This window comes from Trichomonas vaginalis, chromosome III (genome assembly GCF_026262505.1).
Source record: "Trichomonas vaginalis G3 chromosome III, whole genome shotgun sequence".
Classification (NCBI taxonomy): Eukaryota; Parabasalia; order Trichomonadida; family Trichomonadidae; genus Trichomonas; species Trichomonas vaginalis.
The window spans coordinates 9508999-9535179 of record NC_067205.1 but is presented as its reverse complement, the minus strand read 5'-3'; the positions used below and the strand labels follow the sequence as shown (position 1 = coordinate 9535179).

Genomic DNA, 26181 nt, shown 5'->3' with positions numbered 1-26181 from the left:
AATTTTAGTTTGGTTTGTTTTCAACCGGTTGTTTAGGTTTTTTAAGTCGGTCTAAAACTTCCTGAGGTATAGGAAGAACTTGACAAACACGTGGTTGTGTAACTGCTGGAAGTCGACAAATCCATCTTGAACCCATTTGTCTCAATGCTGTATTGTTCATTTCATCTCAGTAAAAAACTTTACATTCCCCACGTTTGAGGCGGTTGAGGTTGGTTATTGTTTACCCATTGTTGTGCATGGTTATATCCTCTGTTAAAGAATCTTTCACCTTGGTCCATATAGTGTCCTGCTTGGTTATAGTAGTCATTTGCTTTGTTATAATAGTTTCCTGCTTCTCTTCCTACATTGTCCATCCATCCTTGAACTTTTCCTCTTGTTTCAGGATTTGGAATAAGATTTGCTGCATCTCGTGCTACCTCCCAACCTTTCTGTACAGTTTGTATAATAGGTTGTGCTTTCTCTTTAAGTATACCTAATGTACTCAAAATCTTCCTTCCAATTCCAAATGCACCTCTGGCTAGTGTTCCAACTGCGGGTAAAAATCTGGATGCAACTCCTGCTAATGCGCCAAATAAACCCATTTCTTATAGGGTAAAAAATGACGAATCCAAACAAGGACCCCTATGTTTCTAAGGCAACAAAGAAAGCACTCATGGTAAAAATCTTTAGTTCAACACCAAATGCTTGGTTTATGGATATCTTGGAAAACATTCCGAGAGTTAGAACAGATGGACCACCATACTGGTTAATATTTGTCGGTCAAAACACAAGATACTGTGAAGCCATACCATTACAGTCCAAAAATATTTTAGATGTGAAAACTGCTTTGACAATATTCGTTGACAAATACCATCCAACAAAACTGACATCTGACTGTGAAAGTTCTTTCAAATCAGACGATATTAAAAACTATCTGCGTTCAAAAAATGTAAACCAATATTTCATTGTCGACCAAAACCATTCTGCTCTTGGTGTCATTGACAGTTGTATAAAAATCTTAAGAGACTTAAACCAACCACAAGGTGGTGAGGTAGATGAAATGTCATATGACGACAAGTATAGACACTTCTCCATGGCAAAGATGAGACAAGTTTTAAATATTTACAATAACCGTAAACAAAAAGGTTTGGGAAACCACTCCCCGAAGAAATGAAAAACAACCCCGACTTAGAGAAAGACTATATATTTAATAGTTTAGTCAAAAGAGACAAACAAGAAAGAATGCCAGGCTTCAAACTTAAGAAAGGTGACAAAGTAAAAATAGAAATACCTAAACGCGACCCATATGAAAATACTATTGACTATGACAACAATGGGAACTCGACAGGTACTCACGTTCGTGTTCGTAAAAATAGAAGAAAGTATACAAGAGAATATTATGAAGTTTTAGGCAAACATGGCAAAATGTACACACTGCAAGCAGAAGATAAAACTACTATTGTCAGACCTCGTTTCAAACTTGTCAAAGTTCAAGGTGGTATACTTTCAAAGACAGTTCCTAACAAATATAAGACAACTCCTGACGAATATGCTAAAGAAGTTGAAAATGACGACTAAGCAATTCTATACCATGCGTAAACTGTCATGTAAGGTGGCATGTAGTCTTTACTCTGTCCCGTTGTTTGTGTATATCCTGAAACGAAATGTGTATGGTTTCCTTCTCCCTGAGTGTCATCCCAGTAACAATTTATAGCAAACTTAACGTCGTCTTTAACATCATATCCTTTACCTTTTGTCATTCCTGACCAATCCCAATATCTATGCTTATGCCAACCTGCTTGAGATGTACTTAAATCTATGTAGTGACTGTGTGCAGGTAAGTTTTCACCTGAAATCGTTTTACTTCCACCTGTTTCCTTTGAAGAGTTTGCACAATACAAAAACCTGTCGACTATTTGTTCCCATGCACCAACACCAAACGTTACTTGAGGACCTCTTGCTTCCATAGATGTATAAATAGAACCTACTGGGTTCATTAAATCAAACATATGAGATATTATAGGATTGTCTCTTTTGAACTTAAAATATAGTGCAACTATTTCAGGTTTCTTCTGGTTTGTGTTAGAATATTTTTTATAATATAATCTTATGTTTTCAGGGTAGGTAAAGTCTTGACTATAATATTTATTTCTGTCATCTTCATATATAGTATACTATTCTCGTTTTTTCTATTGCATTATATCTTTTATATCTATAAAAATCTAAATATAATGTTAGCTTTTGTTCATCTACATGTGGTGTTCTAACGTCATCTCCATAGTCATAATAGTATGGTGCTGGAGCTGGGTCAGGCAATGTCATATCTGCCATTTCATAAACTCTTAAATATTTCTTTTGTTCGTCTCCATATAAGTTTAAGTAGCAGTTGTTGTCTAATGGAACTTTAACTTGTGTACCATCACTCTTTTTATAGCTTACATACATTTCATTGTTATTTTTCGGAATGAGTTTATACCGTGTACCATTTTCTAAGGACTGTACAAACTCCCATCTAAAATATTTGTTTTCTTCATAGACAGAAAAGTCACCAACCATAGTTTCAATATTTTTTGTTCCAACTAAACTTTGGTATATTTCATTGACATATGTTTTATCTGCTTTCTTTTCAAGGCTAACGTTTAAGTCTGTTATTTCAGAAGATGTATGTGTATGTCCAACGTCACTTTTCCTGTTTAAGGTTTCTTGTAAGTTTGTAATATTTGCAATGGTATGTGTATGTCCAACGTCACTTTTCCTGTTTAAGGTTTCTTGTAAGTTTGTAATATTTGCAATGGTATGTGTATGTCCAACGTCACTTTTCCTGTTTAAGGTTTCTTGTAAGTTTGCAATATTTGCAATGGTATGTGTATGTCCAACGTCACTTTTCCTGTTTAAGGTTTCTTGTAAGTTTGCAATATTTGCAATGGTATGTGTATGAGTCTTTTTAGAATATTCGTTTTCAGCTCTTGTCACTTCACTTGACATTTTATTGTCAACATATGTTTTGTCAGCTTTGTTGTCAACATCTGCTTTTGTTGCATATGTTGCATCTGCTCTGTCATGTTCTTCTTGAACTTTTTCAATGACATACTCTTTGTCAGCTTTGTTGTCAACATCTGCTTTTGTTGCATATGTTGCATCTGCTCTGTCATGTTCTTCTTGAACTTTTTCAATGACATACTCTTTGTCAGCTTTGTTGTCAACATCTGCTTTCAAAAGAAGTTCATCTATAGGTTTCTCGTTTAAAGTTCCTTTTGTTGGATTTATACAAACAGTATGGTTCCTATTGTCTTGAAATAGAAACTCATCTGTCATTGGGTTTAATGTCAGTTTTAAGTTTCCTTCTTTCAATGACTCAGATATCTTAGAATAGTTTGAAAAGTTTGTTGTGTTCTTATTTAGAGCTTGCAAAATGAGTTGTCGGTTGTGTTTTATTTCTCTCATAGACGCTGTTTCTTTCGACATTTTTATTCTAGATAAAATATGCTTTCAATAGAAAAAGAAAATTCAAGAGTTGCTACAACTAAACCATTAGATGAACTTTTTACTAACGTAGGTCAAAAGTTTGAGACAGAGACCGTAAAGCATGAAGGCTATCGTTTTGACTACCCATTGAGATGGCTAAGAGACCCATCTGTCACAAAAGCTATTGGCTTTCGTAGAATGAAGTTTGTGTCTGTAGAAGATAAAAGTTTTCCATTTATTGTAAGGTTTCATATAGATTATATATCTGAAGGGAAACGAAAAATGTGGGAAGAAATTGAGCTAATACAAGTTGACCTTTCATCTTCTCTACAGACTGCGTTAAAAAATATAGAAGATAAAATAAATTCATGTTATGCAAAATATGCTGATGAATATGCAAATACCGAGAGCACACTTTATGTGAGAATTGTATATGACAAACAAAATTCACAAGTGTCATTTCAAATCTACGAAGACAATCCAAAGAAAGACGAACAAATATATACAGAATTCACTGCAATGTCATGGTATTATTTGCAAAGAATGTTAAATCAGAAAGTCGAACTTCCTTTAGCAAATATTTACAGTCGATATGCAAGAGATGAACCATATTTATTTAAAGATGTTTTCGACCCAGCTGCTATTATTGTTCATGCTTCATTTTCTGGTGCGCAAAACTCTTTCTTATGCTTGGCAAATGACTTTTACGAAAAACCTACAAAGTTATACGAACCACCAAGTGGAAGTATTTCAGACTTTCAAGTATGGTTTACTACAGATGGAAGAAAAAGAAATAATTCCATTATACCATGCGTTTTACTTAGAACTTAGTTTCATATACAACTACTATCGAACGGTAAAAATATAATTTTTAATACGGTTGAGGTGTTGGATTTGGTTGCCAACTAGACTGTGGTGCAGGTTCAGGCTGTTGTATAACAGGAGCTTGTTCTTCTGGTTCAGGGTCTTTAGGTATAATACCAACAAACTGACCTACTCTTTTACCAATATTTTTGACTCCGTTCCAAATTCCTCTTCCTACGGTTTTTATTCCATTCCATATACCTCTTCCAACATTTCGAAAGAAGTTTCCAATACTACTGAAGAAACCCATTTTACTATATGTAAAAATCTAATGTCCGCCTAGTCTCTTACGTTTCCTGTTGAGTTCCATAGCATTCTTTAACTGGAGCTCATACATTCTGTTTCTCCTCTGGTAGAAAACATATTCTGGGTCAACTCCTGTGTTCGCGTCATCTGCATAAAGTTGTTTATATCCCACTTCAGGGTTTGTATAAAACTCTTTCCATCTCAATATTGCATACCATGGTGGCAAACCTAACGCAGCGTCATTTGACATGGCAGTTTGCATTTGTACATCTGTTGGCACTTGACCATAGTTTGCCATTGCAGTTTGTATTCTAACTTCATTTGGAATATTCTCTGGTTTGGTTGTCCAGGTTGCTGTGCATTCGCTAAGTTCTGTGCGTCCATTTAATATTAGATAAAAATATCTCTTACGAGTACATATACTGAACATTTGCTGGCATTGGTTCATCTTCATATTCTCTATATCTTTCTGCCACGTCAAATAAGTAAATGACACAATGGAAAAAACCTAAAACAAGTAGTCCTATTTCAAACCACATTTACTTACTAGTAAAATTTCTTTGTTATGACACTTTCTCCAGTTTATAGACCTCTCTCATATTCTATCTTATCGTATCTAAACTCATAGTCATGTATGTCCTCTAACATCTCATGACACTTTCCAAACCACTTTTATCGGATGTAAAGTAAAAGCATGGATGGTTATGTAAAACGTCTAAAGTTTCTAAAGAGTCTCTCAAAGTCCAGTCTACTTGGTATTGAAAATCCCATGTGTTATAGAACGGCGGGTCCACTATAAAGAAAACATTTTCCTTGTCTTTATATTTTTCATACAACTCTGTCCAATGACATCTCACAAACTCTATACCCTCAATATATTTTTCTATGTTCTCTTTGAAAACATTTGTATAGTTAAGATATAAAACTTTTGACATAAGTGTTTCAATGTCATGAACTCTTATAGCACCACTATATAATAGTCTAGCAGATATACTATCCCAGTCAATATACTCTGCCTTTTTCAAAACCTCTCTGACAGTATTTTTCTTATCTAATGGTATACGTTCCATCTTACCTATAGGTATCTTTTCTTTTAACTCTTTCAATATTTTGTTTGTGTCTGGTATATGTTTGAGACGGTTCATATAGTTGTCGAAGTCATTGCATATAATCTTTGAGTCAGGAAATATTGTATGGCACAAATGAGATATATAGAAACTTCCACCGAACAAGTCTACAAATGTTAGACCATTCGGTAGTTTCTTAAGTTCTCTCAATAGAATATCTTTACATCTACTCTTATTTCCAAAGAAGGGTAACGGTGGTTTTGTAAAATTCATTTTATATTTAATAAAAATGTTTTTTTTCCTGAAAAGTGACAGATGTTTTATTGTGACTTCTTCGTAAAGACTTTGTTGAGATTTCTTCGTAAATGAGTGTAAATGACCCAAAAATATATTTTAGGGTAGAAGGGTATATCTAACCTCTTTTCTAACCTCTTTTCTACCCTCTTGAATTTTCATGAATTTCTTCGTAAAGACTTTGTTAAGACTTCTTCGTAAAGACTTTGTTGAGACTTCTTCGTAAAGACTTTGTTAAGACTTCTTCGTAAAGACTTTGTTGAGACTTCTTCGTAAAGACTTTGTTGAGACTTCTTCGTAAAGACTTTGTCAAGACTTCATCGTAAAGACTTTGTTGAGATTTCTTCGTAAATGACCCTAGTAGTATATTTTTGGTGTAAATTTCATGAAAATTCAAGAGGGTAGAAAAGAGGTTAGAAAAGAGGTTAGATATACCCTTCTACCCTAAAATATATTTTTGGTGTAAATTTCATGAAAATTCAAGAGGGTAGAAAAGAGGGTAGAAAAGAGGTTAGAAAAGAGGTTAGATATACCCTTCTACCCTAAAATATATTTTTGGTGTAAATTTCATGAAAATTCTGAGTAAAATGACAGATGTTTATATGACACTTTCTCCGGTTTATAGGACCTCTCTCATATTCTAAACATCTTCGGGGCTAGAGGGCACGAAGTGCCTGGAAGCCCCACTTCCCTTTTTTTTTTTTTTTTTTTTTTTTTTTTTTTAAAAGACAACAGAGAAAACAAAGGATTATCAGCTACGATAAGATGTCTGAATGAACATGAAAAATGATTCAATATTTGAACATTTAAGGGTCCACTGTAAAAATTGAAAGTCTCTCAAAATTGAGAGGCGATTTGCAAATAATCGTTATCGTCATTTTTCGAAAATCCACTTTTCCTAGTGTTCTGATTAATATTATGTGAATACAACAATGAAGCATATGTTTCAATAAGATGGTAATATATTCTATCACTTCAAATCTCATAAAAATTGCAAAATCAGTGAGTTTTATAAGAACATGATTTTTTCGAATTTTTTCGCTTTTGGATGCGTGTTTTGAAAAATAGATATTTTCGAATTTTAATTTTATCTTAAAAAAAAAAAAAAAAAAAAAGGTAGTGGGGCTTCCAGGGGCTGCGCCCCTTCTAGCCCCGAAGATGTTTAGTAAAAAATGAGGTTTTTATTCGGAAAATTGTTAGTCTTCTGGTGTGAATTCGGAGGACTCTTCTTGGATAGAGTCTTGTGTTTCCTCCTCCTCTTCTTCTTCCTCCATTGCTTCTGGGAAGAAGCCTTCTTCTGGGTCGAAAACATTATATAATGTGTAATTGAATGACACATTATATCTTTCTTTGAGTTCGCTCCTGACAAAGAACTTAGTTCCAGGAATACAGAAGACTTCTGTGCGTTGGAAAAGCTGATGTCCTGGAACAAATTTGGCAATTAGAGACTTCTTTTTTCCGAATTGTTCAGGAGTTTCCATGACGACAGTAACAACATCTCCATCTGCGAGGTCTTGTTGTTGTTCGGAAAGGTAAAGAGCAATGATATAAATGGTTGCTGCGTTGAATTCGAGAAAGTCGAATTCAAATTGTGTAGTCGTATAGCAGTCAAACCATTTTGTACAGTTGTCTCCGAACTCGTCAATGTATTCATCTTGGTCATATCCGTAACTAAAGACTTGGAATTCGGCAATTCTCTTGTCGAATGACCGTTGCATGTAACGAGGAAGATTTTGACGAACTTGGTATAAAGTTCTCAACATTATAAGCTTAGTAAATGTTGGAAAATACTGAACTAAGACATCGCTAAGCTCAATTGGACTTGGAATTGTCTTAGTAAGTTCAATTGAACTAGCAATTGCTTTGTTCAGAACTTCACAGAACTGAGTATTGTATATAGCGTCTGGTTGTGTGTTTTCTTCGGCGTCTTTGAGATATTTAGAGCAAATTTGTTGAAGAATTTCTCTTAATTCGCTGTTAGACTTTTTGGCGGTTATTCTAACAGCTGTGCCAGTTCTTGGAGGTTGTGGGGCTTTGGCTTTGGTTAGCGGTTGAGAATTGTTAATGTTGGCTTCCATTAGACAAAAATAAACTGTTTTTTTCGGACTACTCATAGAAAAGTTTAAAATAAACCGTTTTCGTCAACGGAGACCCCCTCTATTTTTTTATTTTATTTAATAGTTACCGTTGGAAAACCGTTCCATCTCAAATATTGAATGAACTATAAACGTTTTTTGTTTTCTATATATACTTTTTTGTCCAACGGTAAAACTTTTTACACAACGGTTTTTGAGAGTCGTCGCCGTTGACTTTTTTGTAGAGCACTCAAAATAGTATAACTTTGTCCGGACAAGTAAGGGTCTATCGTCGCTACAGGAAAAGTTACAGGCGTTCCAAGGAAGTATACTTTGAGAAGCCTTTTCCCCCTTATAGAATGAGATAAGACGGTTATTTTACAAAACTGACAACACTTTGACCGAGTAGTTTTTTGAGCTGAACAAAAAGTGTCATATAAACATCTGTCAAAAACCGCTTTTTAACTTCACTTAAAATGCCACGTAAGCTACGTAAGAATATACGTAAGAGGAAGAGAGCATTGAAACATCCAATAGTAAAACTGACACCACAACAACAGTTGCAACAACAAATTATGAATGACCCCACTATGTTGCAACAAATGTCAAGCAATCCTATGCTTTTAAACCGAGTTGTTGGTGCACAGAGTGGAGGTTTAAGAGCGGCACTTTTAGCGAAAATGGCAGGCTATGGTGGAGCTGCAGACGGAACAGCCTATAACCCTCAAAGTCAAATGAATTTAAGTTCACTCAAAAATCAAATAACAGATGTCAAAAAGTCAAACATAGACATACAGAAGCAAATAAGTGAAAACGAAAAGAAACTAGAATATGACAGACACACAAAGAAACTCAATGAGTTAAACGTAGAGAAAAAGAAGAAAGAAGAACAACTGAAAGAACTAAGTACAGAGGAATATGCGAAAAAAGTGTCAGAAAAAGCAGCAGAAGTAGCAAAAATGGAACAAGATGTTGTAAATTTGAAAAACCATACTACTCGATATAAAGTACTGAAAGATGAAGAGATAAAACAAAAAGCCCTGAAGACATATATGGATAGCGATGAGTATAAAAAGGAAGTTGAAGCAAATGTAAAGGCAGAAAAACTTTTACAGTTGCAAAACCAAACCGTACAGTATGAAAACTTAGCACAAGAAAGTAAAAATAACGACGCGGCTATGCAAAAGGCAATGAAAAGCTCAGAATATATAAAAGCTAACAATGACTGGTTAGATGCCCAAGCCAACGCTAAAGCAGCCCAGCTTATAGGGTCAATAAGGACAAAAATACAAGCGGATGAAGACAGTTCAAATGAAGCTTTAACAAATGCTGACTTTAAGAACGCCTTCGAAGCTCTTCATAGTAAGGTGAAACAAGTGAACGACTTCTCATCTGGAAAGAAACTGAAGTCTGAAGGTTTCGACAAAGAGTTAAAAGAAGTAGCACAAAATATGACGAAAATAACAGATGCAGCAACGAGACAGGCAGTTCAAAGTGCCTATGACGCCGTTAGAGCAACTGTTGTGAAAAGTCAAGAAAAAGAGTTACAACAGACCAAAACAGACCTAGTAAATGCTTTCTTAAGAACGAAAAGTCAGGTAGGACATTACGCTGCAGATGGAACATATGTGCCAGCTGGTGGAATTTATATACCACCAAACCCTCCAAGAGAAGCACCTGCACCAGGACTACCTAACACACTTACATCGTCACATGGACATAGACACAGGCATGCACCAAAACCAACACAACAACCAACACAACAACCAACAGTTCAAAACACTGCACCACAACAACAACCAGCACAACAACCACCTCCACAACCAGCACAGCAACCAACAGTTCAAAACCCAGCACAACAACAAAAACAAACAGAGCAAGGACATAAAAGAAGTAGAGAACAAGGAAACCAAGATTTCTTAAAAATGCTTAAAGAAGACTATGGTTACCCAGCTACTATTGACTTTAGTGACAGATATAAAGAAGCTATTAGAAAGTTCAAGGAAGGAAATACTGACCCGAACCTATTTAGCTTTATGGCTCTGCACCAAAGGGGATATAATTTCAAACCTGGAAAATACAAGCTCGCTAAGGGATATGATTTAATAGCATATCATCCAAATGACATGAACGAATTTACTCCGAGATATTTGATGTCAGAGCTAAATGACAATTTAACTCTCTTCATGAAACGCGTAAAAAATAGAGACGGAACGAAAGAAGAAAGGTTTATGAGTCCGGATGACTTAGAAAGGGAACTTGTTGAAAACGGTCTCGGAATATATGAAATGCCAGCAGATGAGGTACAAGAAACTCCACAGGAAGAACTAGTTCAGATACAACCAGACATGGAAGAAATAGTTCAGCAACAACAGCTAGAAGAGCCTGAAGGAAACGAACAAGTCACTCCTTTGGAAACTAACTTCACAGAACTAGATGAAGATTTGGAACAGCCGAAAAATCTTGACCCTCAACAAGAGTATGCGGAGAATATGGAATATTTCCAAGAGTCTAAAAAAAATTCGGCTGACATAGTAGAAGAATATCGAAAAATGTTTGCCGACATACAAAAGACTCCAACACCAGATGAAAATATTCAGCATAGAATGGAAGTACTGAAAGAAAATGTACACAAATACAACAACCCTTTTTACTTACGAGCATTTAACGTTCAATCTTCGGATGAACTCGGTGAAGATAAAAGGTTAAATTTCAAGAAAACATATAGAAATGAAACATTGTTTAAAGTTCATTCAGAACCTAGCCAAGATGGAAACAAACCTACTTTTGTTTCTGCAGACGATGGAACTACAATGAGATGGGGTCATAAAGCTAACCCGGATAGGTGGTTCATAAACTTACAACCTCAATTCCAAGAAGTTGTAGACGCAATGGAAGTGAATGGTGAACCAGATATAGCTGGTATTTTCAGCGCGGCTTTAATGCCATTGAAAGATATGAAACATGCAGATATTTTGGACCAGTATGAAATGAACATGGCTGATGGAAATATAACACCTGACGTTCTAAAACATTTATCTCAAAGAACTACACAGAACCATAGAGATGGTATATTTGGTGAAGAGTTTAGAAAGAAAGTTAGGGAGGGAGAAGGAAGAGAACCTATTGTACATGACCTTGCAAACGAAAGTTTACAAAATGTCATAAAAACTTACTTTGCAGACAATGAACCGAGAAGGGATGAATATTTAAGAAAACTCAAATGGACAGTACCAATGAAATGTTAGTATTGAAAAACATGTTCCTTGACAAAATAAAACCAACTACAGAAATAAACGACGCAAGACTGAAAGATTGGGTAGAAGCTTTCCCATTCACAAAAGATATAGTTGGTAACATGGAAAGAAAACCAGAATGGCTACAAAAACATATATTTGGAAACGAGCATATTCCATATGGACAGGCACTGTTTGAAGAGCTTGAACCGGAAACTCAGGAAAGAGTCATGCAAACAATACGCGAAGACTCAAATACAGACTATGACAAACTCTTTCTAGGATATAGGTTACCTGAGATGGGCGACCAGAGCCAAAAGGCAAAAAGGACATGGGAAATTTGCAACATACTAGATGAACATAATGCAAAGATGCAACAACTTCAAGCAGAGGGCAATGAAGGAAAAAGAAGAGTTAAAAACTCAGTCAGGAAGAAAGTAAAGCTTGGTCCACGTGGGTTCTATTATGACATATAAATCCAACTATTCTATATTTTTACTCATATGAAATGTACGCCGCTCAGAATATAACGCCAACAGTTTTGGATGCTATGAATGGAAATGTTTCCGAATGGTATAACGAATGCGACAATGCCATTAGAAGGTCAGAAATAGTTCCTGGAACTTACGAATATACAACTGCTGTTTCTTATGGAAACGTAGGTGAGTTTGGAGAAGGTTCTTCAACAACAGTAGATATTGCTTGCGACAGGTTTCATATAATTTCTATTGACAACTCTTTCTTATACGTGGAACAAGACATTGAAATAAAACCTTCTGCCAAGTTGTCTGACAAGAAAGGTTGCAATGGAATTTTCTATGTCGGATACCAATATGCTCCAGAAGTTTTCATGGGATATAAGATATATTCTAACTCTGACTTAGTTCAAACAGTAACATGGGCAAACTATGAATGGTTCGCTTTGAGAAACTCAGTACAACCACAAGCTAGAGAACAAACAGACCAGTATGCAACTATTGAGAAAATAAGAAGACTTGACCCTAACGTTCCAGGAGTTTATGTTGACCTTTCTGGACAAACTGCAGCAGCAGTAACCAAAGTAAAATTGAAACTTAGAGTTCCTTTGTCATCTTTCCTCATCTTCAGGTTTTTAAGATACTTGCCAAACTGGGCAGGAAAAATTTCTATCGAACTTACTCCAAGCAAAAATAACTTAGTCATTGCACCAACACAAGACCCATTCACTCTTACTGTAGCTGGAACTGGTGGAGCCAAGTTCTGTGACTTTTGCAAAGACAAAGTTGACTTAGACTTTGGTTTCTCAAACCTCAACACTGAAGTAAACTACTACTTCAATGCTGCTGGAACTGCTTGGGACCCAGTTAAGTTCACATGCGAAAAGTTTGAATGCAAGAGAATAGAAAGCAGACTTGCAGTCTATATGTTGGACCCAGATATTTCAAATGCTTTAGCTGCCAAATATATTGCAGTTCCACTTATGTTCCCTATACACCAAATATCTGTCAAAGACTTTGCAGGTGAAGTTGGAAACCAAAGTGCTGAACCAGGTGCAAGAACAGATATTGCCTTAACAACTGCAATGAAACATGCAGATACTATGTTTGTACTGTTCAGACGAACTATAAATGACTATTCTTGTTTCTACAACCCTGGTATTAAATATCATATAAACATAGATGGCAAATATTATCCAAGAGAAGAATATTCTACAGTTGAGGATATGAGGTCATACAACTTGACATTAGATGCTATGAACTTTAACAACAATTTCACAACAACCATTAACCCTGAAATGCAAAGTTCTATTATGCCATATGTGAAAGTATGGACTCATACAGGAGGTCAAAAAACTCAATATACAAATGGAGACGTTCAAACTTTTGGCTTGGCATTCCATTTGCTGACTCAGAAGACTTTATGGGTGGTATTTCAACTGTTGGTACAGTTCAAATACAATATACTGGTGACAGAGACGGTCCAAATGAATTGAAAGCAAAGAAGTTTACAAAACCAATAGCACTTTTCACGGAAGATGCTCTTTTGAAGATTCGTTCGATGAAACCTGCTGGGGCTCCTCAGATTGGTAATAACGACAGCTTCCATCGAGCAGATTTTGGCAGCAGGTCAGTAAGTTGTTCTTGAACTGACTTCTCTCCGTCAAATATTGACAGTACGCCAGTTTTGACATAGTATTGTATTAAAAAACTTTCCTTTAGAAATATCGGTCAGTTTTGTTGTTATATTTTTGTCTGCTTCAAGAACTTTCACCATCTCGGTTATACCAACTTTCTTTGCTTATGAAAAATTTTTGGTTCAGCAAAGACTGCTATTCTATAACATTTTCCATTGTTTGTATAAAGAACTACTCTGTCAATGAACTTGTATTGTTTGTGTGTGTAAACTTTGTTCTGCTTCAATTCGAAGAGATACTCAAATACGTCCATCTTTTTATTCTAAGTAAAATGTCATTTCCGAAAAATAGAAGCGTAAGTGTTTCAAAAGGTTTAATGGCGATGGCAGATGTGAAGTTAAATTCACCAACTCAAACAAACAGTCAAAGTGTTGTTGTCAATGTCAAAGAAAGAGATGTTGAAGTGGGGAAACCATACGAAGACGAAGATGGTATAACAATAGTTCCTGTAAAAGAACAACCAACATACCCTGAAGTTAGCAGAGACTTAAGTTCTGTTGCAGATATTCGAAACGACTACCAACAACTTAAAGACAAACTTAAAAACTCAGGAGAAATTTGTCAGGCTTTGGGTATAATGTTAAACTTGGTCGAACACAACCCTGTAAAAGTGAACTCATATGTCATTGCACCTCATGAAATTTTGAAAGAACTATTGAAACTTTTGACAGAGGCAGACGATATAAACATCAAAGAAATAGAACCCGACATTGCTTGCTGTGGTGTTTCATACAATGTCATTGACAAGATATACGTTATGAAAGGAGGTGAAACGTTGAACTTAAAATATAGTTTCCCAGACGTCATAAAAATATTTGACGACCACAACATTTCATTAAAATTTACTTGCTAAGTAAAAATGGCAGAAAGACATAGTGGTTTATACTATTACGACTAAAAACCCTGAGTCATATAATTCTATAACAACAAACTTACAAAGTCCTCAAGGACGATATTGTAAACTGACCTTAAACACGATGACGACTAAAGCCTGTTTTGCTCTTTTGACACCAGAAGACTTTGTTGTTGTGAATGGTAAAAAATACTTCTTTGAAGATACTTACTCAGATATACCACCAACAGGTTTTGTTGACTTATTTAATACTTTAAGGACGGATGTAACATGTGCTGCAACTAGAGCAGGTTTCATTATGTTTGGATGTCCGACTGAGTTTAGTATAAACGATATGAGCTATAATACAAAACTTATATCTGGTTTTTACTACCAACAGTTTCCTATAACAGGAAAAGGTGTCATACAAGGTTTGTCTGTTCCATTGACTTAAGTACACCTATTTTATATATTGTTTCAACTTAGGTTCAAAGTGCTATTCGAATGTCGACAGAAACTACTATGACCAAAAGATACTCATGCGTATAAACAACACATTCTCTGCTGGTTTGCCTATTGTTCATTCGAATGCAGAGTTTTCAGCTTTAGTAAACTCAAACACTTTAGCAAACATAAACTTAACCTTAGTTGACGCAAACTTTGTTCCTGTAAAACTTTTATGTCCTATGTATTTGTCAATGACGGCAGAAAGTTTCGAATTGGAAGATGCAACTGGTGAAAGTATTGTATTACAAGAACAACTTCAACACAAATAGCTCAAGAACAACAAATGCAACAAATGGAACAACAAAGTCAAGAATAAAAAAAATATTTTTTTTATTTTTATAAAAATGTACAGAATAGACGTTTCAGATTTTTATGACTTCCAAGCGTTCAGAAATATGTGTCCATTTAGAGACTATAAAAAGCAGTCGAGAATTTGAAACGTTTAGTCATTTATGTCGACTCTGCCCAGAATGTTATGTCATGAAAGAATGGGATGTTGTCTTTAACAAACCAAGAACAACCATAGTTTCAGAACAAGAATGTAGACAGAAACTTAAGAAAATAAAAGTCGTACAAGTTGGTATGAAGATGTTAGATGCTTGGGATATCTTATTGTCAAAGTTAGAAGATTTTCAGTTCGTGGTATAAAGTTCTATACACCATCTCCAAACTTCTATTCTATCTTCACTGGATATAAATACGAACAAGTAGAATGGAAAGAAAATGTTATAGAAGCTTGGTTAGACCATGTCAAAGAAATTATATGCAATGGAAACGAAAGAGTCTATGAGTATATCTTATGTTGGTTGCAAACATCTTACAACATCCAAGTGCTAAAATGAAACTGCTCTCATCATAATTGGAAAACAAGGAACAGGTAAGAACACTTTCTTTACAGATATTTTGTGCAAACTGTTAGAAGGCTATTCGAACCCTAATATATGACAAACTTAGAAAAACATCTGCGGTAAATTTAACTCTTCAATAGAGAATATGAAACTTATAGTATGTAACGAACTTCAAAGTATAGATACAACAAAGGTTTTAAACTCAGATGCTTTGAAGAGTCTTATAACAGACAAAGTTGGAGTTGTTGAAAGAAAGTATAGAGACCAAAGAGTTTGTGAAAATGTTGCAAACTTCGTCATGGTTTCAAACAATGTTGTTCCCGATGAAGTTAGAAAGTTCTGAACAGAAGATATGTAGTTGTCAGAACGTCAGATTTCTCATATGCAAGATACAGAATATTTTGACGACTTAGCAGAAACTTTGACACCTAACTTTTACAACCACTTGTTCTCATATTTCATGACATTAGATATTTCTAACTTCAATCCAAGACAAATTCCACATACGAAGAGAGACAAACGTTGTTAGAAGCAAACAAGAGTATATGAACTGTTTATAGATGAGACTAACTTTGAGTGTTTAGATGAAAGGTCATTGTACGATTCATATAAACAGTATTGTCAAGAGTATGGTTATATGGCAGCTTCTAAACGAACATTCTGGCAAATGTCAAAAGTCTTTTAGATGTTCAGAATGGTGTATATACAAAGAAAATTTTTCTGAGTAAATTTTAAAAAAAATATTTTTTTATCCGATAGAAAAGATGACGAAATATATTTCAGTCAACAAGTACATGACAGAAGTCAAAGAAGAACTAGACCCATTCGCTTATTTGAATGTTTACTTCTACCATTTTGAAAAGTCTACATTTGACAAAGTTTGGAACATCGAACCAGTTAAGTTGCTATTGGACTAAAAATGGTGCGAAATTTGAAGACTTAGACATAGAAGGTTTGTTAGCAGTCAAAGAAAATTTTGACAGAAGGTTTTCAAACCTTAAAGAAGGCAAAGCATACAAACTTGTTATACTTATGAACCAAAGAAAGCAGACGACTATGAATATTTGAGTCTAAGATAGTTGAAGTTCAAGGTAAATTGGGTAAAAAGATTTTAGAGTCTAAGCCAGTGTTTGCTCTAAAGAGAGTTGGCGTAAGGATCGTCCCCAGAGGAGTTGGTAGAATTGCCAATCCAAGGACGATTTGTCCTCCCAGGCATTGAGGATGTATCTGCTCGTAGAGTCTCATGACCTCTGCCTTGCACCAGACACCCTCTCCCTTGGAACGTAAGGCTTCTTCGAAGTGCTCGAATGCGATTGCTGCGTGACCATACTGAAATGACACTTTTTGTCCGTTTGGTCAATGTTCGTGTCTCGTGCCATAGTCGACGAAAATACAGACAAACAGGTTATATATGAGTTTGAGACCAAGAATGGTGTAACTCGACCTGTCCGATTCAAAGACTCCGAGGGCGACCATGAAATTAAACGGAAATTACCTAGGAAGGAATATAAAATGGACTGGTTCCACCACCTCCACCTCCACCACCTTTACCTGTTCCTCAAGTAAATAAGCCTTTCCGCGTTCCAAGAATTCCCACATTTTAATTCAAATTCGAATAAAAATTTTTTATTTCATGCAATGTTTTATTTCTGTGCCGTCTTCAAGTATGCCCCAGTACTTACGCTTGGAGAAGGACATGAACTTCGGTGAAAATTTTGTCCAATTTGAATTGACCCATCTTCTCACCGACCAACCCATCTTCAATGAGTTTGTTGTATCCTTCTTCGTTCGTCATGAGTGCGTCAATGTTCTCATAGTAAACCTTCACTTTGGATTTGACTTCGGAGAAGAATTTGTTGTAGTTGTCAAGGACTGCCTTTGCGAACTGAGGTTAAGACCAATGTTCGACAATAGGTTTTAATGTGGTTACTAAGCCACTTTGACCTTGAGTGAATTCGTACTTCAAAACAACAAAGGAGAAAACCTTTCAACAAAGTTGTCGACCTTCTCATAATGTTTACTCTTCATCTCTTGAGTTTTCTTAATGGAATATCCCATGTCGAATTCATAAGCAATTTGAGTGTCATTGCAAGTTTGGGGTTTGAAGCTTTCCTAATATCATAAGTTGTTGTATGACTTTCCAACTGTATAGTTCCTTCCCAGGAACTCACCATCTTCGTTTGGAATTCCAGTCGGAATATATATGGACAAACCTCATGTATGCAGCGTTAAGGTCGACATAGTATATCTTTTCGTTTGAGTCGAACTTGTCGCAACAATTGGTCCAGTTTGTGGAAATTCAAGTGAGTCTCTTATCTTCTGAGAAACTTTTCCTGTTATCTCATAAACATCGTCGAAGCAACCTGTTTCATATAAAACCTTCTGACCTAACTCAGATGCTCTCCAATACAATTTGACGTCAATTGATGTCTCAATGGAAGTTTATTTATAGCATCTTGAAGTTCTTGCAACCTCATTGGAAGTTCTTCTGGTTCAGGTTGGTATCCGAACAATCAACTCCTTGTGGAATTGTGTACTTCTTTTGTGCTATAACTTTGTCTGGAACAACTTTTGGTCTTGCTAACAGTGAAAAGTTTGTTTCGTCTTTTGGTACAAAAGTTTCTGTCAGCTTGTCATCTGGAATCGGTTCCAACAAACTTTCTCGAAAGAATGTTTACAGCTCTGACAATGTTGCACTTGCCTTTTCCGAACAATGGGTTTGTAAGACTTTCGTTCAACATGAAGTGGTTGTGGACAATTACAATCTTCAACCATGGTAAGTCTTTGTCAACAACATAGTCGTCATGTGAAGAACCTTTCTCAGTCGGAATGTTGACTCGGATATTCACATTTGCCAACGGTGCAATTTTTGACAATTGACCTCTGAGCATGTACCTTGTTTTCACACATGACTCAAGATACTTCATCTTCTCTTCTGAAACAAGACCAGAGTTCCTGAGACATGTAAGAATACAAGGTTCATTGACAATTGTTTCGATTGAATTGTAAATTCCATACCTTGTCAAGTCAATGTCAGACTTATTTCTGAAGGGGAAGTATCCAGCATGTTGTCTGACTGCTTGAGGGTTAGGTTGGTACCATTCGAACTTGACACTTGCAATTCCTTCAATCGCATTCAAAATATCTGAGTCGGAGTCAACCATTTGTTCTCTCTTTGTAGTCTTGAAAGCGTCAAGAAGTTGTGCGGCTGTTGTGACATTGCCATGTGCATAGTAAATGTGACCGTCCAAATCTGTTACGGTTAGTCTGAGATTGTATCCTTTCTTATTTCCGTCTTGAATTGCAGCAAGTACACCCATGAAGCCTTCTTTGTTCTTTCCTTCGTCAAAGTTTACTGTAAAGGTTCGACCAGATGTAATTTGACTTCTAACTTCACGATACTTCTCATATGCATATCTTGTTCTTTCCATGGGAGCATGTTTGTCTTCACCCTTCCCTTTTTTCCTTCTCAAAGGATGCAATTGTTCGTCATGTTTCCAGTAGAATCTGGCAAAGCCGTCGTGTCCTTCAACCTGTGGCTCACTAACATCGAAAGGCATGTCCATAAGACGTTCTTCTTCTAACCTCTCGAGTCTGTTTGGATAATTGGCGCGCGCGGTTTCTAAGTCCATCTCGTAGCGAAGACCAGACAGTTTGTCATAGACTTTTATTGGCTTTCCCTTCCTATATTTAAACTTCTTCGAAACTTTCCAACCATATCTTTCTAACTCTGCTTTTATTCTAGCAGACCTTCTGTCCATTCTATATGGGGGCATTTTTATAAAAATAAAAAAATATTTTTTTTCTTTACTTTACATAACCACCGGCTACCATAAGTCTTTGACGCCAACCCATACCAGCTAATGAAGGTTGACTTGGTTTAGTATTGAAACTAAACTTTGGTTTTGGTTTATCTTCAGTTTTTGGTTTTTCTTCTTCTATCGGTTTTTCGTCACTTTTCGGTTCCTCTGACTTTACCTCACCTGCAGGAACAGTTGTGTTGTCAACATCTTCATAAATATCATATGCCATTTGTTTTTGTTTTCCTTTCAACTTTTTGTGTTTGTTGTAAAGTTTAGAATATTTCGACTCTAAGTCAATGAGATGTTCTATAATGAACTGTTGGTCAGTGAAGTAAACTTTTCCATCTGTTGTCTCGAAAGCTCCTTCAGACTTCAATATTTTATTTGTGAGAGTCTGTTTCTTTTTTGAGATACTAGCCGTTCCATTTCTATGAAAAGTGACTTTGTAGTTAGGGTTTGTATTTCCAGACCTGGCACTTTCTATTATTGAATTTTTCTCTTCATCTGTAAGTTCTTTGACAGGTTTTGACAATGGTTCTGAACTTTTTGTTTGTGGTGTCAAATCTACCGTTTCAACTTCTTCGGTCATTTCATCTCAGTAAAAAATTTTAGTTTGGTTTGTTTTCAACTGGTTGTTTAGGTTTTTTAAGTCGGTCTAAAACTTCTTGAGGTATAGGGAGGACTTGACAAACACGTGGTTGTGTAACTGCTGGAAGTCGACAAATCCATCTTGAGCCCATTTGTCTCAATGCTGTATTGTTCATTTCATCTCAGTAAAAAACTTTACATTCCCCACGTTTGAGGCGGTTGCGGTTGGTTGTTGTTTACCCACTGTTGTGCATGGTTATATCCTCTGTTAAAGAATCTTTCACCTTGGTCCATATAGTGTCCTGCTTGGTTATAGTAGTCATTTGCTTTGTTATAGTAGTTTCCTGCTTGTCTTCCTACATTGTCCATCCAGCCTTGAACTTTTCCTCTTGTTTCAGGATTTGGAATAAGATTTGCTGCATCTCGTGCTACATCCCAACCTTTCTGTACAGTTTGTATAATAGGTTGTGCTTTCTCTTTAAGTATACCTAATGTACTCAAAATCTTCCTTCCAACTCCAAATACACCTCTGGCTATTGTTCCCACTGCGGGCAAAAATCTGGATGCAACTCCTGCTAATGCGCCAAATAAACCCATTTCTTATGGGTTAAAAAATGACGAATCCAAACAAGGACCCCTATGTTTCTAAAGCGACAAAGAAAGCACTCATGATAAAAATCTTTAGTTCAACACCAAATGCTTGGTTTATGGATATCTTGGAAAACATTCCGAGGTATAGAGAAGATGGACCACCATACTGGTTAATATTTGTCGGTCAAAACACAAGATACTGTGAAGCCATACCATTATGGTCCAAAAATATTTTAGATGTGAAAACTGCTTTGACAATATTCGTTGACAAATACCATCCAACAAAACTGACATCTGACTGTGAAAGTTCTTTCAAATCAGACGATATTAAAAACTATCTGCGTTCAAAAAATGTAAACCAATATTTCATTGTCGACCAAAACCATTCTGCTCTTGGTGTCATTGACAGTTGTATAAAAATCTTAAGAGACTTAAATCAACCACAAGGTGGTGAGGTAGATGAAATGTCATATGACGACAATATAGACACTTCTCCATGGCAAAGATGAGACAAGTTTTAAATATTTACAATAGCCGTAAACAAAAAGGTTTGGGAAACCACTCCCCCGAAGAAATGAAAAACAACCCTGACTTAGAGAAAGACTATATATTTAATAGTTTAGTCAAAAGAGACAAACAAGAAAGAATGCCAGGCTTCAAACTTAAGAAAGGTGACAAAGTAAAAATAGAAATACCTAAACGCGACCCATATGAAAATACTATTGACTATGACAACAATGGGAACTCGACAGGTACTCACGTTCGTGTTCGTAAAAATAGAAGAAAGTATACAAGAGAATATTATGAAGTTTTAGGCAAACATGGCAAAATGTACAGACTGCAAGCAGAAGATAAAACTACTATTGTCAGACCTCGTTTCAAACTTGTCAAAGTTCAAGGTGGTATACTTTCAAAGACAGTTCCTAACAAATATAAGACAACTCCTGACGAATATGCTAAAGAAGTTGAAAATGACGACTAAGCAATTCTATACCATGCGTAAACTGTCATGTAAGGTGGCATGTAGTCTTTACTTTGTCCCGTTGTTTGTGTATATCCTGAAACGAAATGTGTATGGTTTCCTTCTCCCTGAGTGTCATCCCAGTAACAATTTATAGCAAACTTAACGTCGTCTTTAACATCATATCCTTTACCTTTTGTCATTCCTGACCAATCCCAATATCTATGCTTATGCCAACCTGCTTGAGATGTACTTAAATCTATGTAGTGACTGTGCGCAGGTAAATTTTCACCTGAAATCGTTTTACTTCCACCTGTTTCCTTTGAAGAGTTTGCACAATACAAAAACCTGTCAACTATTTGTTCCCATGCACCAACACCAAACATTACTTGAGGACCTCTTGCTTCCATAGATGTATAAATAGAACCTACTGGGTTCATTAAATCAAACATATGAGACATTATAGGATTGTCTCTTTTGAACTTAAAATATAGTGCAACTATTTCAGGTTTCTTCTGGTTTGTGTCAGAATATTTTTTATAATATAATCTTATGTTTTCATGGTAGGTAAAGTCTTGACTATAATATTTGTTTCTGTCATCTTCATAATAGTATACTATTCTCGTTTTTTCTATTGCATTATATCTTTTATATCTATAAAAATCTAAATATAATGTTAGCTTTTGTTCATCTACATGTGGTGTTCTAACGTCATCTCCATAGTCATAATAATATGGTGCTGGAGCTGGGTCAGGCAATGTCATATCTGCCATTTCATAAACTCTTAAATATTTCTTTTGTTCGTCTCCATAGAAGTTTAAGTAGCAGTTGTTGTCTAATGGAACTTTAACTTGTGTACCATCACTCTTTTTATAGCTTACATACATTTCATTGTTATTTTTCGGAATGAGTTTATACCGTATACCATTTTTTAAGGAGTGTACAAACTCCCATCTAAAATATTTGTTTTCTTCATAGATAGAAAAGTCACCAACAATAGTTTCAATATTTTTTGTTGTTCCAACTAAACTTTGGTATATTTCATTGACATATGTTTTATCTGCTTTCTTTTCAAGGCTAACGTTTAAGTCTGTTATTTCAGAAGATGTATGTGTATGTCCAACGTCACTTTTCCTGTTTAAGGTTTCTTGTAAGTTTGTTATATTTGCAATGGTATGTGTATGTCCAACGTCACTTTTCCTGTTTAAGGTTTCTTGTAAGTTTGTAATATTTGCAATGGTATGTGTATGTCCAACGTCACTTTTCCTGTTTAAGGTTTCTTGTAAGTTTGTAATATTTGCAATGGTATGTGTATGTCCAACGTCACTTTTCCTGTTTAAGGTTTCTTGTAAGTTTGTAATATTTGCAATGGTATGTGTATGTCCAACGTCACTTTTCCTGTTTAAGGTTTCTTGTAAGTTTGTAATATTTGCAATGGTATGTGTATGAGTCTTTTTAGAATATTCGTTTTCAGCTCTTGTCACTTCACTTGACATTTTATTGTCAACATATGTTTTGTCAGCTTTGTTGTCAACATCTGCTTTTGTTGCATATGTTGCATCTGCTCTGTCATGTTCTTCTTGAACTTTTTCAATGACATACTCTTTGTCAGCTTTGTTGTCAACATCTGCTTTTGTTGCATATGTTGCATCTGCTCTGTCATGTTCTTCTTGAACTTTTTCAATGACATACTCTTTGTCAGCTTTCTTTTCAACATCTGCTTTTGTTGCATATGTTGCATCTGCTCTGTCATGTTCTTCTTGAACTTTTTCAATGACATACTCTTTGTCAGCTTTCTTTTCAACATCTGCTTTCAAAAGAAGTTCATCTATAGGTTTCTCGTTTAAAGTTCCTTTTGTTGGATTTATACAGACAGTATGGTTCTTACTGTCTTGAAATAGAAACTCGTCTGTCATTGGGTTTATTGTCAGTTTTAAGTTTCCTTCTTTCAATGACTCAGATATCTTAGAATAGTTTGAAAAGTTTGTTGTGTTCTTATTTAGAGCTTGCAAAATGAGTTGTCGGTTGTGTTTTATTTCTCTCATGGAAGCAATATCTTTCGACATTTTTATTCTAGATAAAATATGCTTCCAATAGAAAAAGAAAATTCAAGAGTTGCTACAACTAAACCATTAGATGAACTTTTTACTAATGTCGGTCAAAAGTTTGAGACAGAGACCGTAAAGCATGAAGGCTATCGTTTTGACTACCCATTAAGATGGCTAAGAGACCCATCTGTCACAAAAGCTATTGGCTTTCGTAGAATGAAGTTTGTGTCTGTAGAAGATAAAAGTTTTCCATTTATTGTAAGGTTTCATATAGATTATATATCTGAAGGGAAACGAAAAATGTGGGAAGAAATTGAGCTAATACAAGTTGACCTTTCATCTTCTCTACAGACTGCGTTAAAAAATATAGAAGATAAAATAAATTCATGTTATGCAAAATATGCTGATGAATATGCAAATACCGAGAGCACACTTTATGTGAGAATTGTATATGACAAACAAAATTCACAAGTGTCATTTCAAATCTACGAAGACAATCCAAAGAAAGACGAACAAATATATACAGAATTCACTGCAATGTCATGGTATTATTTGCAAAGAATGTTAAATCAGAAAGTCGAACTTCCTTTAGCAAATATTTACAGTCGATATGCAAGAGATGAACCATATTTATTTAAAGATGTTTTCGACCCAGCTGCTATTATAGTTCATGCTTCATTTTCTGGTGCACAAAATCTTTTTTATGCTTGGCAAATGACTTTTACGAAAAACCTACAAAGTTATATGAACCGCCGAGTGGAAGTATTTCAGACTTTCAAGTATGGTTTACAACAGATGGAAGAAAGAGAATAATTCCATTATACATGCGTTTTACTTAGAACTTAGTTTCATATACAACTACTATCGAACGGTAAAAATATAATTTTTTAATACGGTTGAGGTGTTGGATTTGGTTGCCAACTAGACTGTGGTGCAGGTTCAGGCTGTTGTATAACAGGAGCTTGTTCTTCTGGTTCAGGGTCTTTAGGTATAATACCAACAAACTGACCTACTCTTTTGCCAATATTTTTGACTCCGTTCCAAATTCCTCTTCCGACGGTTTTTATTCCATTCCATATACCTCTTCCAACATTTCGAAAGAAGTTTCCAATACTACTGAAGAAACCCATTTTACTATATGTAAAAATCTAATGTCCACCTAGTCTCTTACGTTTCCTGTTGAGTTCCATAGCATTCTTTAACTGGAGCTCATACATTCTGTTTCTCCTCTGGTAGAAAACATATTCTGGGTCAACTCCTGTGTTCGCGTCATCTGCATAAAGTTGTTTATATCCCACTTCAGGGTTTGTATAAAACTCTTTCCATCTCATATTTGCATACCATGGTGGCAAACCTAACGCAGCGTCATTTGACATGGCAGTTTGCATTTGTACATCTGTTGGCACTTGACCATAGTTTGCCATTGCAGTTTGTATTCTAACTTCATTTGGAATATTCTCTGGGTTTGGTTGTCCAGGTTGCTGTGCATTCGCTAAGTTCTGTGCGTCCATTTAATATTAGATAAAAATATCTCTTACGAGTACATATGCTGAACATTTGCAGGCATTGGTTCATCTTCATATTCTCTATATCTTTCTGCCACGTCAAATAAGTAAATGACACAATGGAAAAAACCTAAAACAAGTAGTCCTATTTCAAACCACATTTACTTACTAGTAAAATTTCTTTGTTATGACACTTTCTCCAGTTTATAGGACCTCTCTCATATTCTATCTTATCGTATCTAAACTCATAGTCATGTATGTCCTCTAACCATCTCATGACACTTTCCAAACCACTTTTATCGGATGTAAAGTAAAAGCATGGATGGTTATGTAAAACGTCTAAAGTTTCTAAAGAGTCTCTCAAAGTCCAGTCTACTTGGTATTGAAAATCCCATGTGTTATAGAACGGCGGGTCCACTATAAAGAAAACATTTTCCTTGTCTTTATATTTTTCATACAACTCTGTCCAATGACATCTCACAAACTCTATACCCTCAATATATTTTTTCTATGTTCTCTTTGAAAACATTTGTATAGTTAAGATATAAAACTTTTGACATAAGTGTTTCAATGTCATGAACTCTTATAGCACCACTATATAATAGTCTAGCAGATATACTATCCCAGTCAATATACTCTGCCTTTTTCAAAACCTCTCTGACAGTATTTTTCTTATCTAATGGTATACGTTCCATCTTACCTATAGGTATCTTTTCTTTTAACTCTTTCAATATTTTGTTTGTGTCTGGTATATGTTTGAGACGGTTCATATAGTTGTCGAAGTCATTGCATATAATCTTTGAGTCAGGAAATACAGTATGGCACAAATGGGATATATAGAAACTTCCACCGAACAAATCTACAAATGTTAGACCATTCGGTAGTTTCTTAAGTTCTCTCAATAGAATATCTTTACATCTACTCTTATTTCCAAAGAAGGGTAACGGTGGTTTTGTAAAATTCATTTTATATATATAATAAAAATGTTTTTTCCTGAAAAGTGACAAAATTTCTTAGGGGCTAGAGGGCACGAAGTGCCTGGAAGCCCCACTACCTTTTTTTTTTTTTTTTTTTTTTTTTTCTTAAGTATAAGTTTTAT

At 35.4% G+C, this 26181-nt stretch overlaps 13 protein-coding genes and 4 pseudogenes across 17 annotated transcripts, besides 2 other annotated features; 5 read left to right on the top strand and 12 right to left on the bottom strand.

The window, feature by feature from the left end:
- Nucleotides 1–6636: part of a mobile genetic element that runs on past the window's edge.
- TVAGG3_0671980 (uncharacterized protein) lies at nucleotides 5–160 on the bottom strand (the record flags this gene model as incomplete). Its single annotated transcript, XM_051242444.1, has 1 exon — nucleotides 5–160. One exon carries the CDS (start codon nucleotides 158–160, stop codon nucleotides 5–7), a length of 156 nt encoding a protein of 51 aa, XP_051089031.1.
- TVAGG3_0671970 (uncharacterized protein) lies at nucleotides 180–581 on the bottom strand (the record flags this gene model as incomplete). Its single annotated transcript, XM_051242443.1, has 1 exon — nucleotides 180–581. One exon carries the CDS (start codon nucleotides 579–581, stop codon nucleotides 180–182), a length of 402 nt encoding a protein of 133 aa, XP_051089030.1.
- On the top strand, nucleotides 599–1166 carry TVAGG3_0671960 (annotated as a pseudogene). Its single transcript has one exon. A coding segment is annotated over exon 1 (568 nt).
- On the bottom strand, nucleotides 1554–1739 carry TVAGG3_0671950 (phage tail repeat-like family; the record flags this gene model as incomplete). The annotated part of the gene is made up of 1 exon (XM_051242442.1): nucleotides 1554–1739. The coding sequence occupies one exon, from the start codon at nucleotides 1737–1739 to the stop codon at nucleotides 1554–1556; it is 186 nt and encodes a 61-aa protein (XP_051089029.1).
- On the bottom strand, nucleotides 4316–4558 carry TVAGG3_0671940 (serine threonine-protein phosphatase family; the record flags this gene model as incomplete). The annotated part of the gene is made up of 1 exon (XM_051242441.1): nucleotides 4316–4558. One exon carries the CDS (start codon nucleotides 4556–4558, stop codon nucleotides 4316–4318), a length of 243 nt encoding a protein of 80 aa, XP_051089028.1.
- Nucleotides 6637–7009: 373 nt separating the features above from the next.
- Nucleotides 7010–26166: a mobile genetic element.
- Nucleotides 7112–7993, bottom strand: TVAGG3_0671920 (uncharacterized protein; the record flags this gene model as incomplete). Its single annotated transcript, XM_051242440.1, has 1 exon — nucleotides 7112–7993. The coding sequence occupies one exon, from the start codon at nucleotides 7991–7993 to the stop codon at nucleotides 7112–7114; it is 882 nt and encodes a 293-aa protein (XP_051089027.1).
- On the top strand, nucleotides 9043–10392 carry TVAGG3_0671910 (protein of unknown function, DUF4106 family; the record flags this gene model as incomplete). The annotated part of the gene is made up of 1 exon (XM_051242439.1): nucleotides 9043–10392. A coding segment is annotated over one exon (1350 nt), but the record flags the coding sequence as incomplete, so codon positions are not given.
- Nucleotides 10543–11425, top strand: TVAGG3_0671900 (annotated as a pseudogene). The gene has a single exon. A coding segment is annotated over exon 1 (883 nt).
- On the top strand, nucleotides 12077–12912 carry TVAGG3_0671890 (protein of unknown function, DUF4106 family; the record flags this gene model as incomplete). Its single annotated transcript, XM_051242438.1, has 1 exon — nucleotides 12077–12912. A coding segment is annotated over one exon (836 nt), but the record flags the coding sequence as incomplete, so codon positions are not given.
- Nucleotides 18723–19347, bottom strand: TVAGG3_0671880 (uncharacterized protein; the record flags this gene model as incomplete). The annotated part of the gene is made up of 1 exon (XM_051242437.1): nucleotides 18723–19347. A coding segment is annotated over one exon (625 nt), but the record flags the coding sequence as incomplete, so codon positions are not given.
- On the bottom strand, nucleotides 19394–19978 carry TVAGG3_0671870 (phage tail repeat-like family; the record flags this gene model as incomplete). Its single annotated transcript, XM_051242436.1, has 1 exon — nucleotides 19394–19978. The coding sequence occupies one exon, from the start codon at nucleotides 19976–19978 to the stop codon at nucleotides 19394–19396; it is 585 nt and encodes a 194-aa protein (XP_051089023.1).
- Nucleotides 19998–20153, bottom strand: TVAGG3_0671860 (uncharacterized protein; the record flags this gene model as incomplete). Its single annotated transcript, XM_051242435.1, has 1 exon — nucleotides 19998–20153. One exon carries the CDS (start codon nucleotides 20151–20153, stop codon nucleotides 19998–20000), a length of 156 nt encoding a protein of 51 aa, XP_051089022.1.
- Nucleotides 20173–20574, bottom strand: TVAGG3_0671850 (uncharacterized protein; the record flags this gene model as incomplete). Its single annotated transcript, XM_051242434.1, has 1 exon — nucleotides 20173–20574. One exon carries the CDS (start codon nucleotides 20572–20574, stop codon nucleotides 20173–20175), a length of 402 nt encoding a protein of 133 aa, XP_051089021.1.
- TVAGG3_0671840 lies at nucleotides 24139–24460 on the top strand (annotated as a pseudogene). Its single transcript has one exon. A coding segment is annotated over exon 1 (322 nt).
- Nucleotides 24465–24707, bottom strand: TVAGG3_0671830 (serine threonine-protein phosphatase family; the record flags this gene model as incomplete). The annotated part of the gene is made up of 1 exon (XM_051242433.1): nucleotides 24465–24707. The coding sequence occupies one exon, from the start codon at nucleotides 24705–24707 to the stop codon at nucleotides 24465–24467; it is 243 nt and encodes an 80-aa protein (XP_051089020.1).
- On the bottom strand, nucleotides 24726–25088 carry TVAGG3_0671820 (uncharacterized protein; the record flags this gene model as incomplete). The annotated part of the gene is made up of 1 exon (XM_051242432.1): nucleotides 24726–25088. The coding sequence occupies one exon, from the start codon at nucleotides 25086–25088 to the stop codon at nucleotides 24726–24728; it is 363 nt and encodes a 120-aa protein (XP_051089019.1).
- On the bottom strand, nucleotides 25228–26047 carry TVAGG3_0671810 (annotated as a pseudogene). Its single transcript has one exon. A coding segment is annotated over exon 1 (820 nt).
- Nucleotides 26167–26181: the final 15 nt, after the last annotated feature.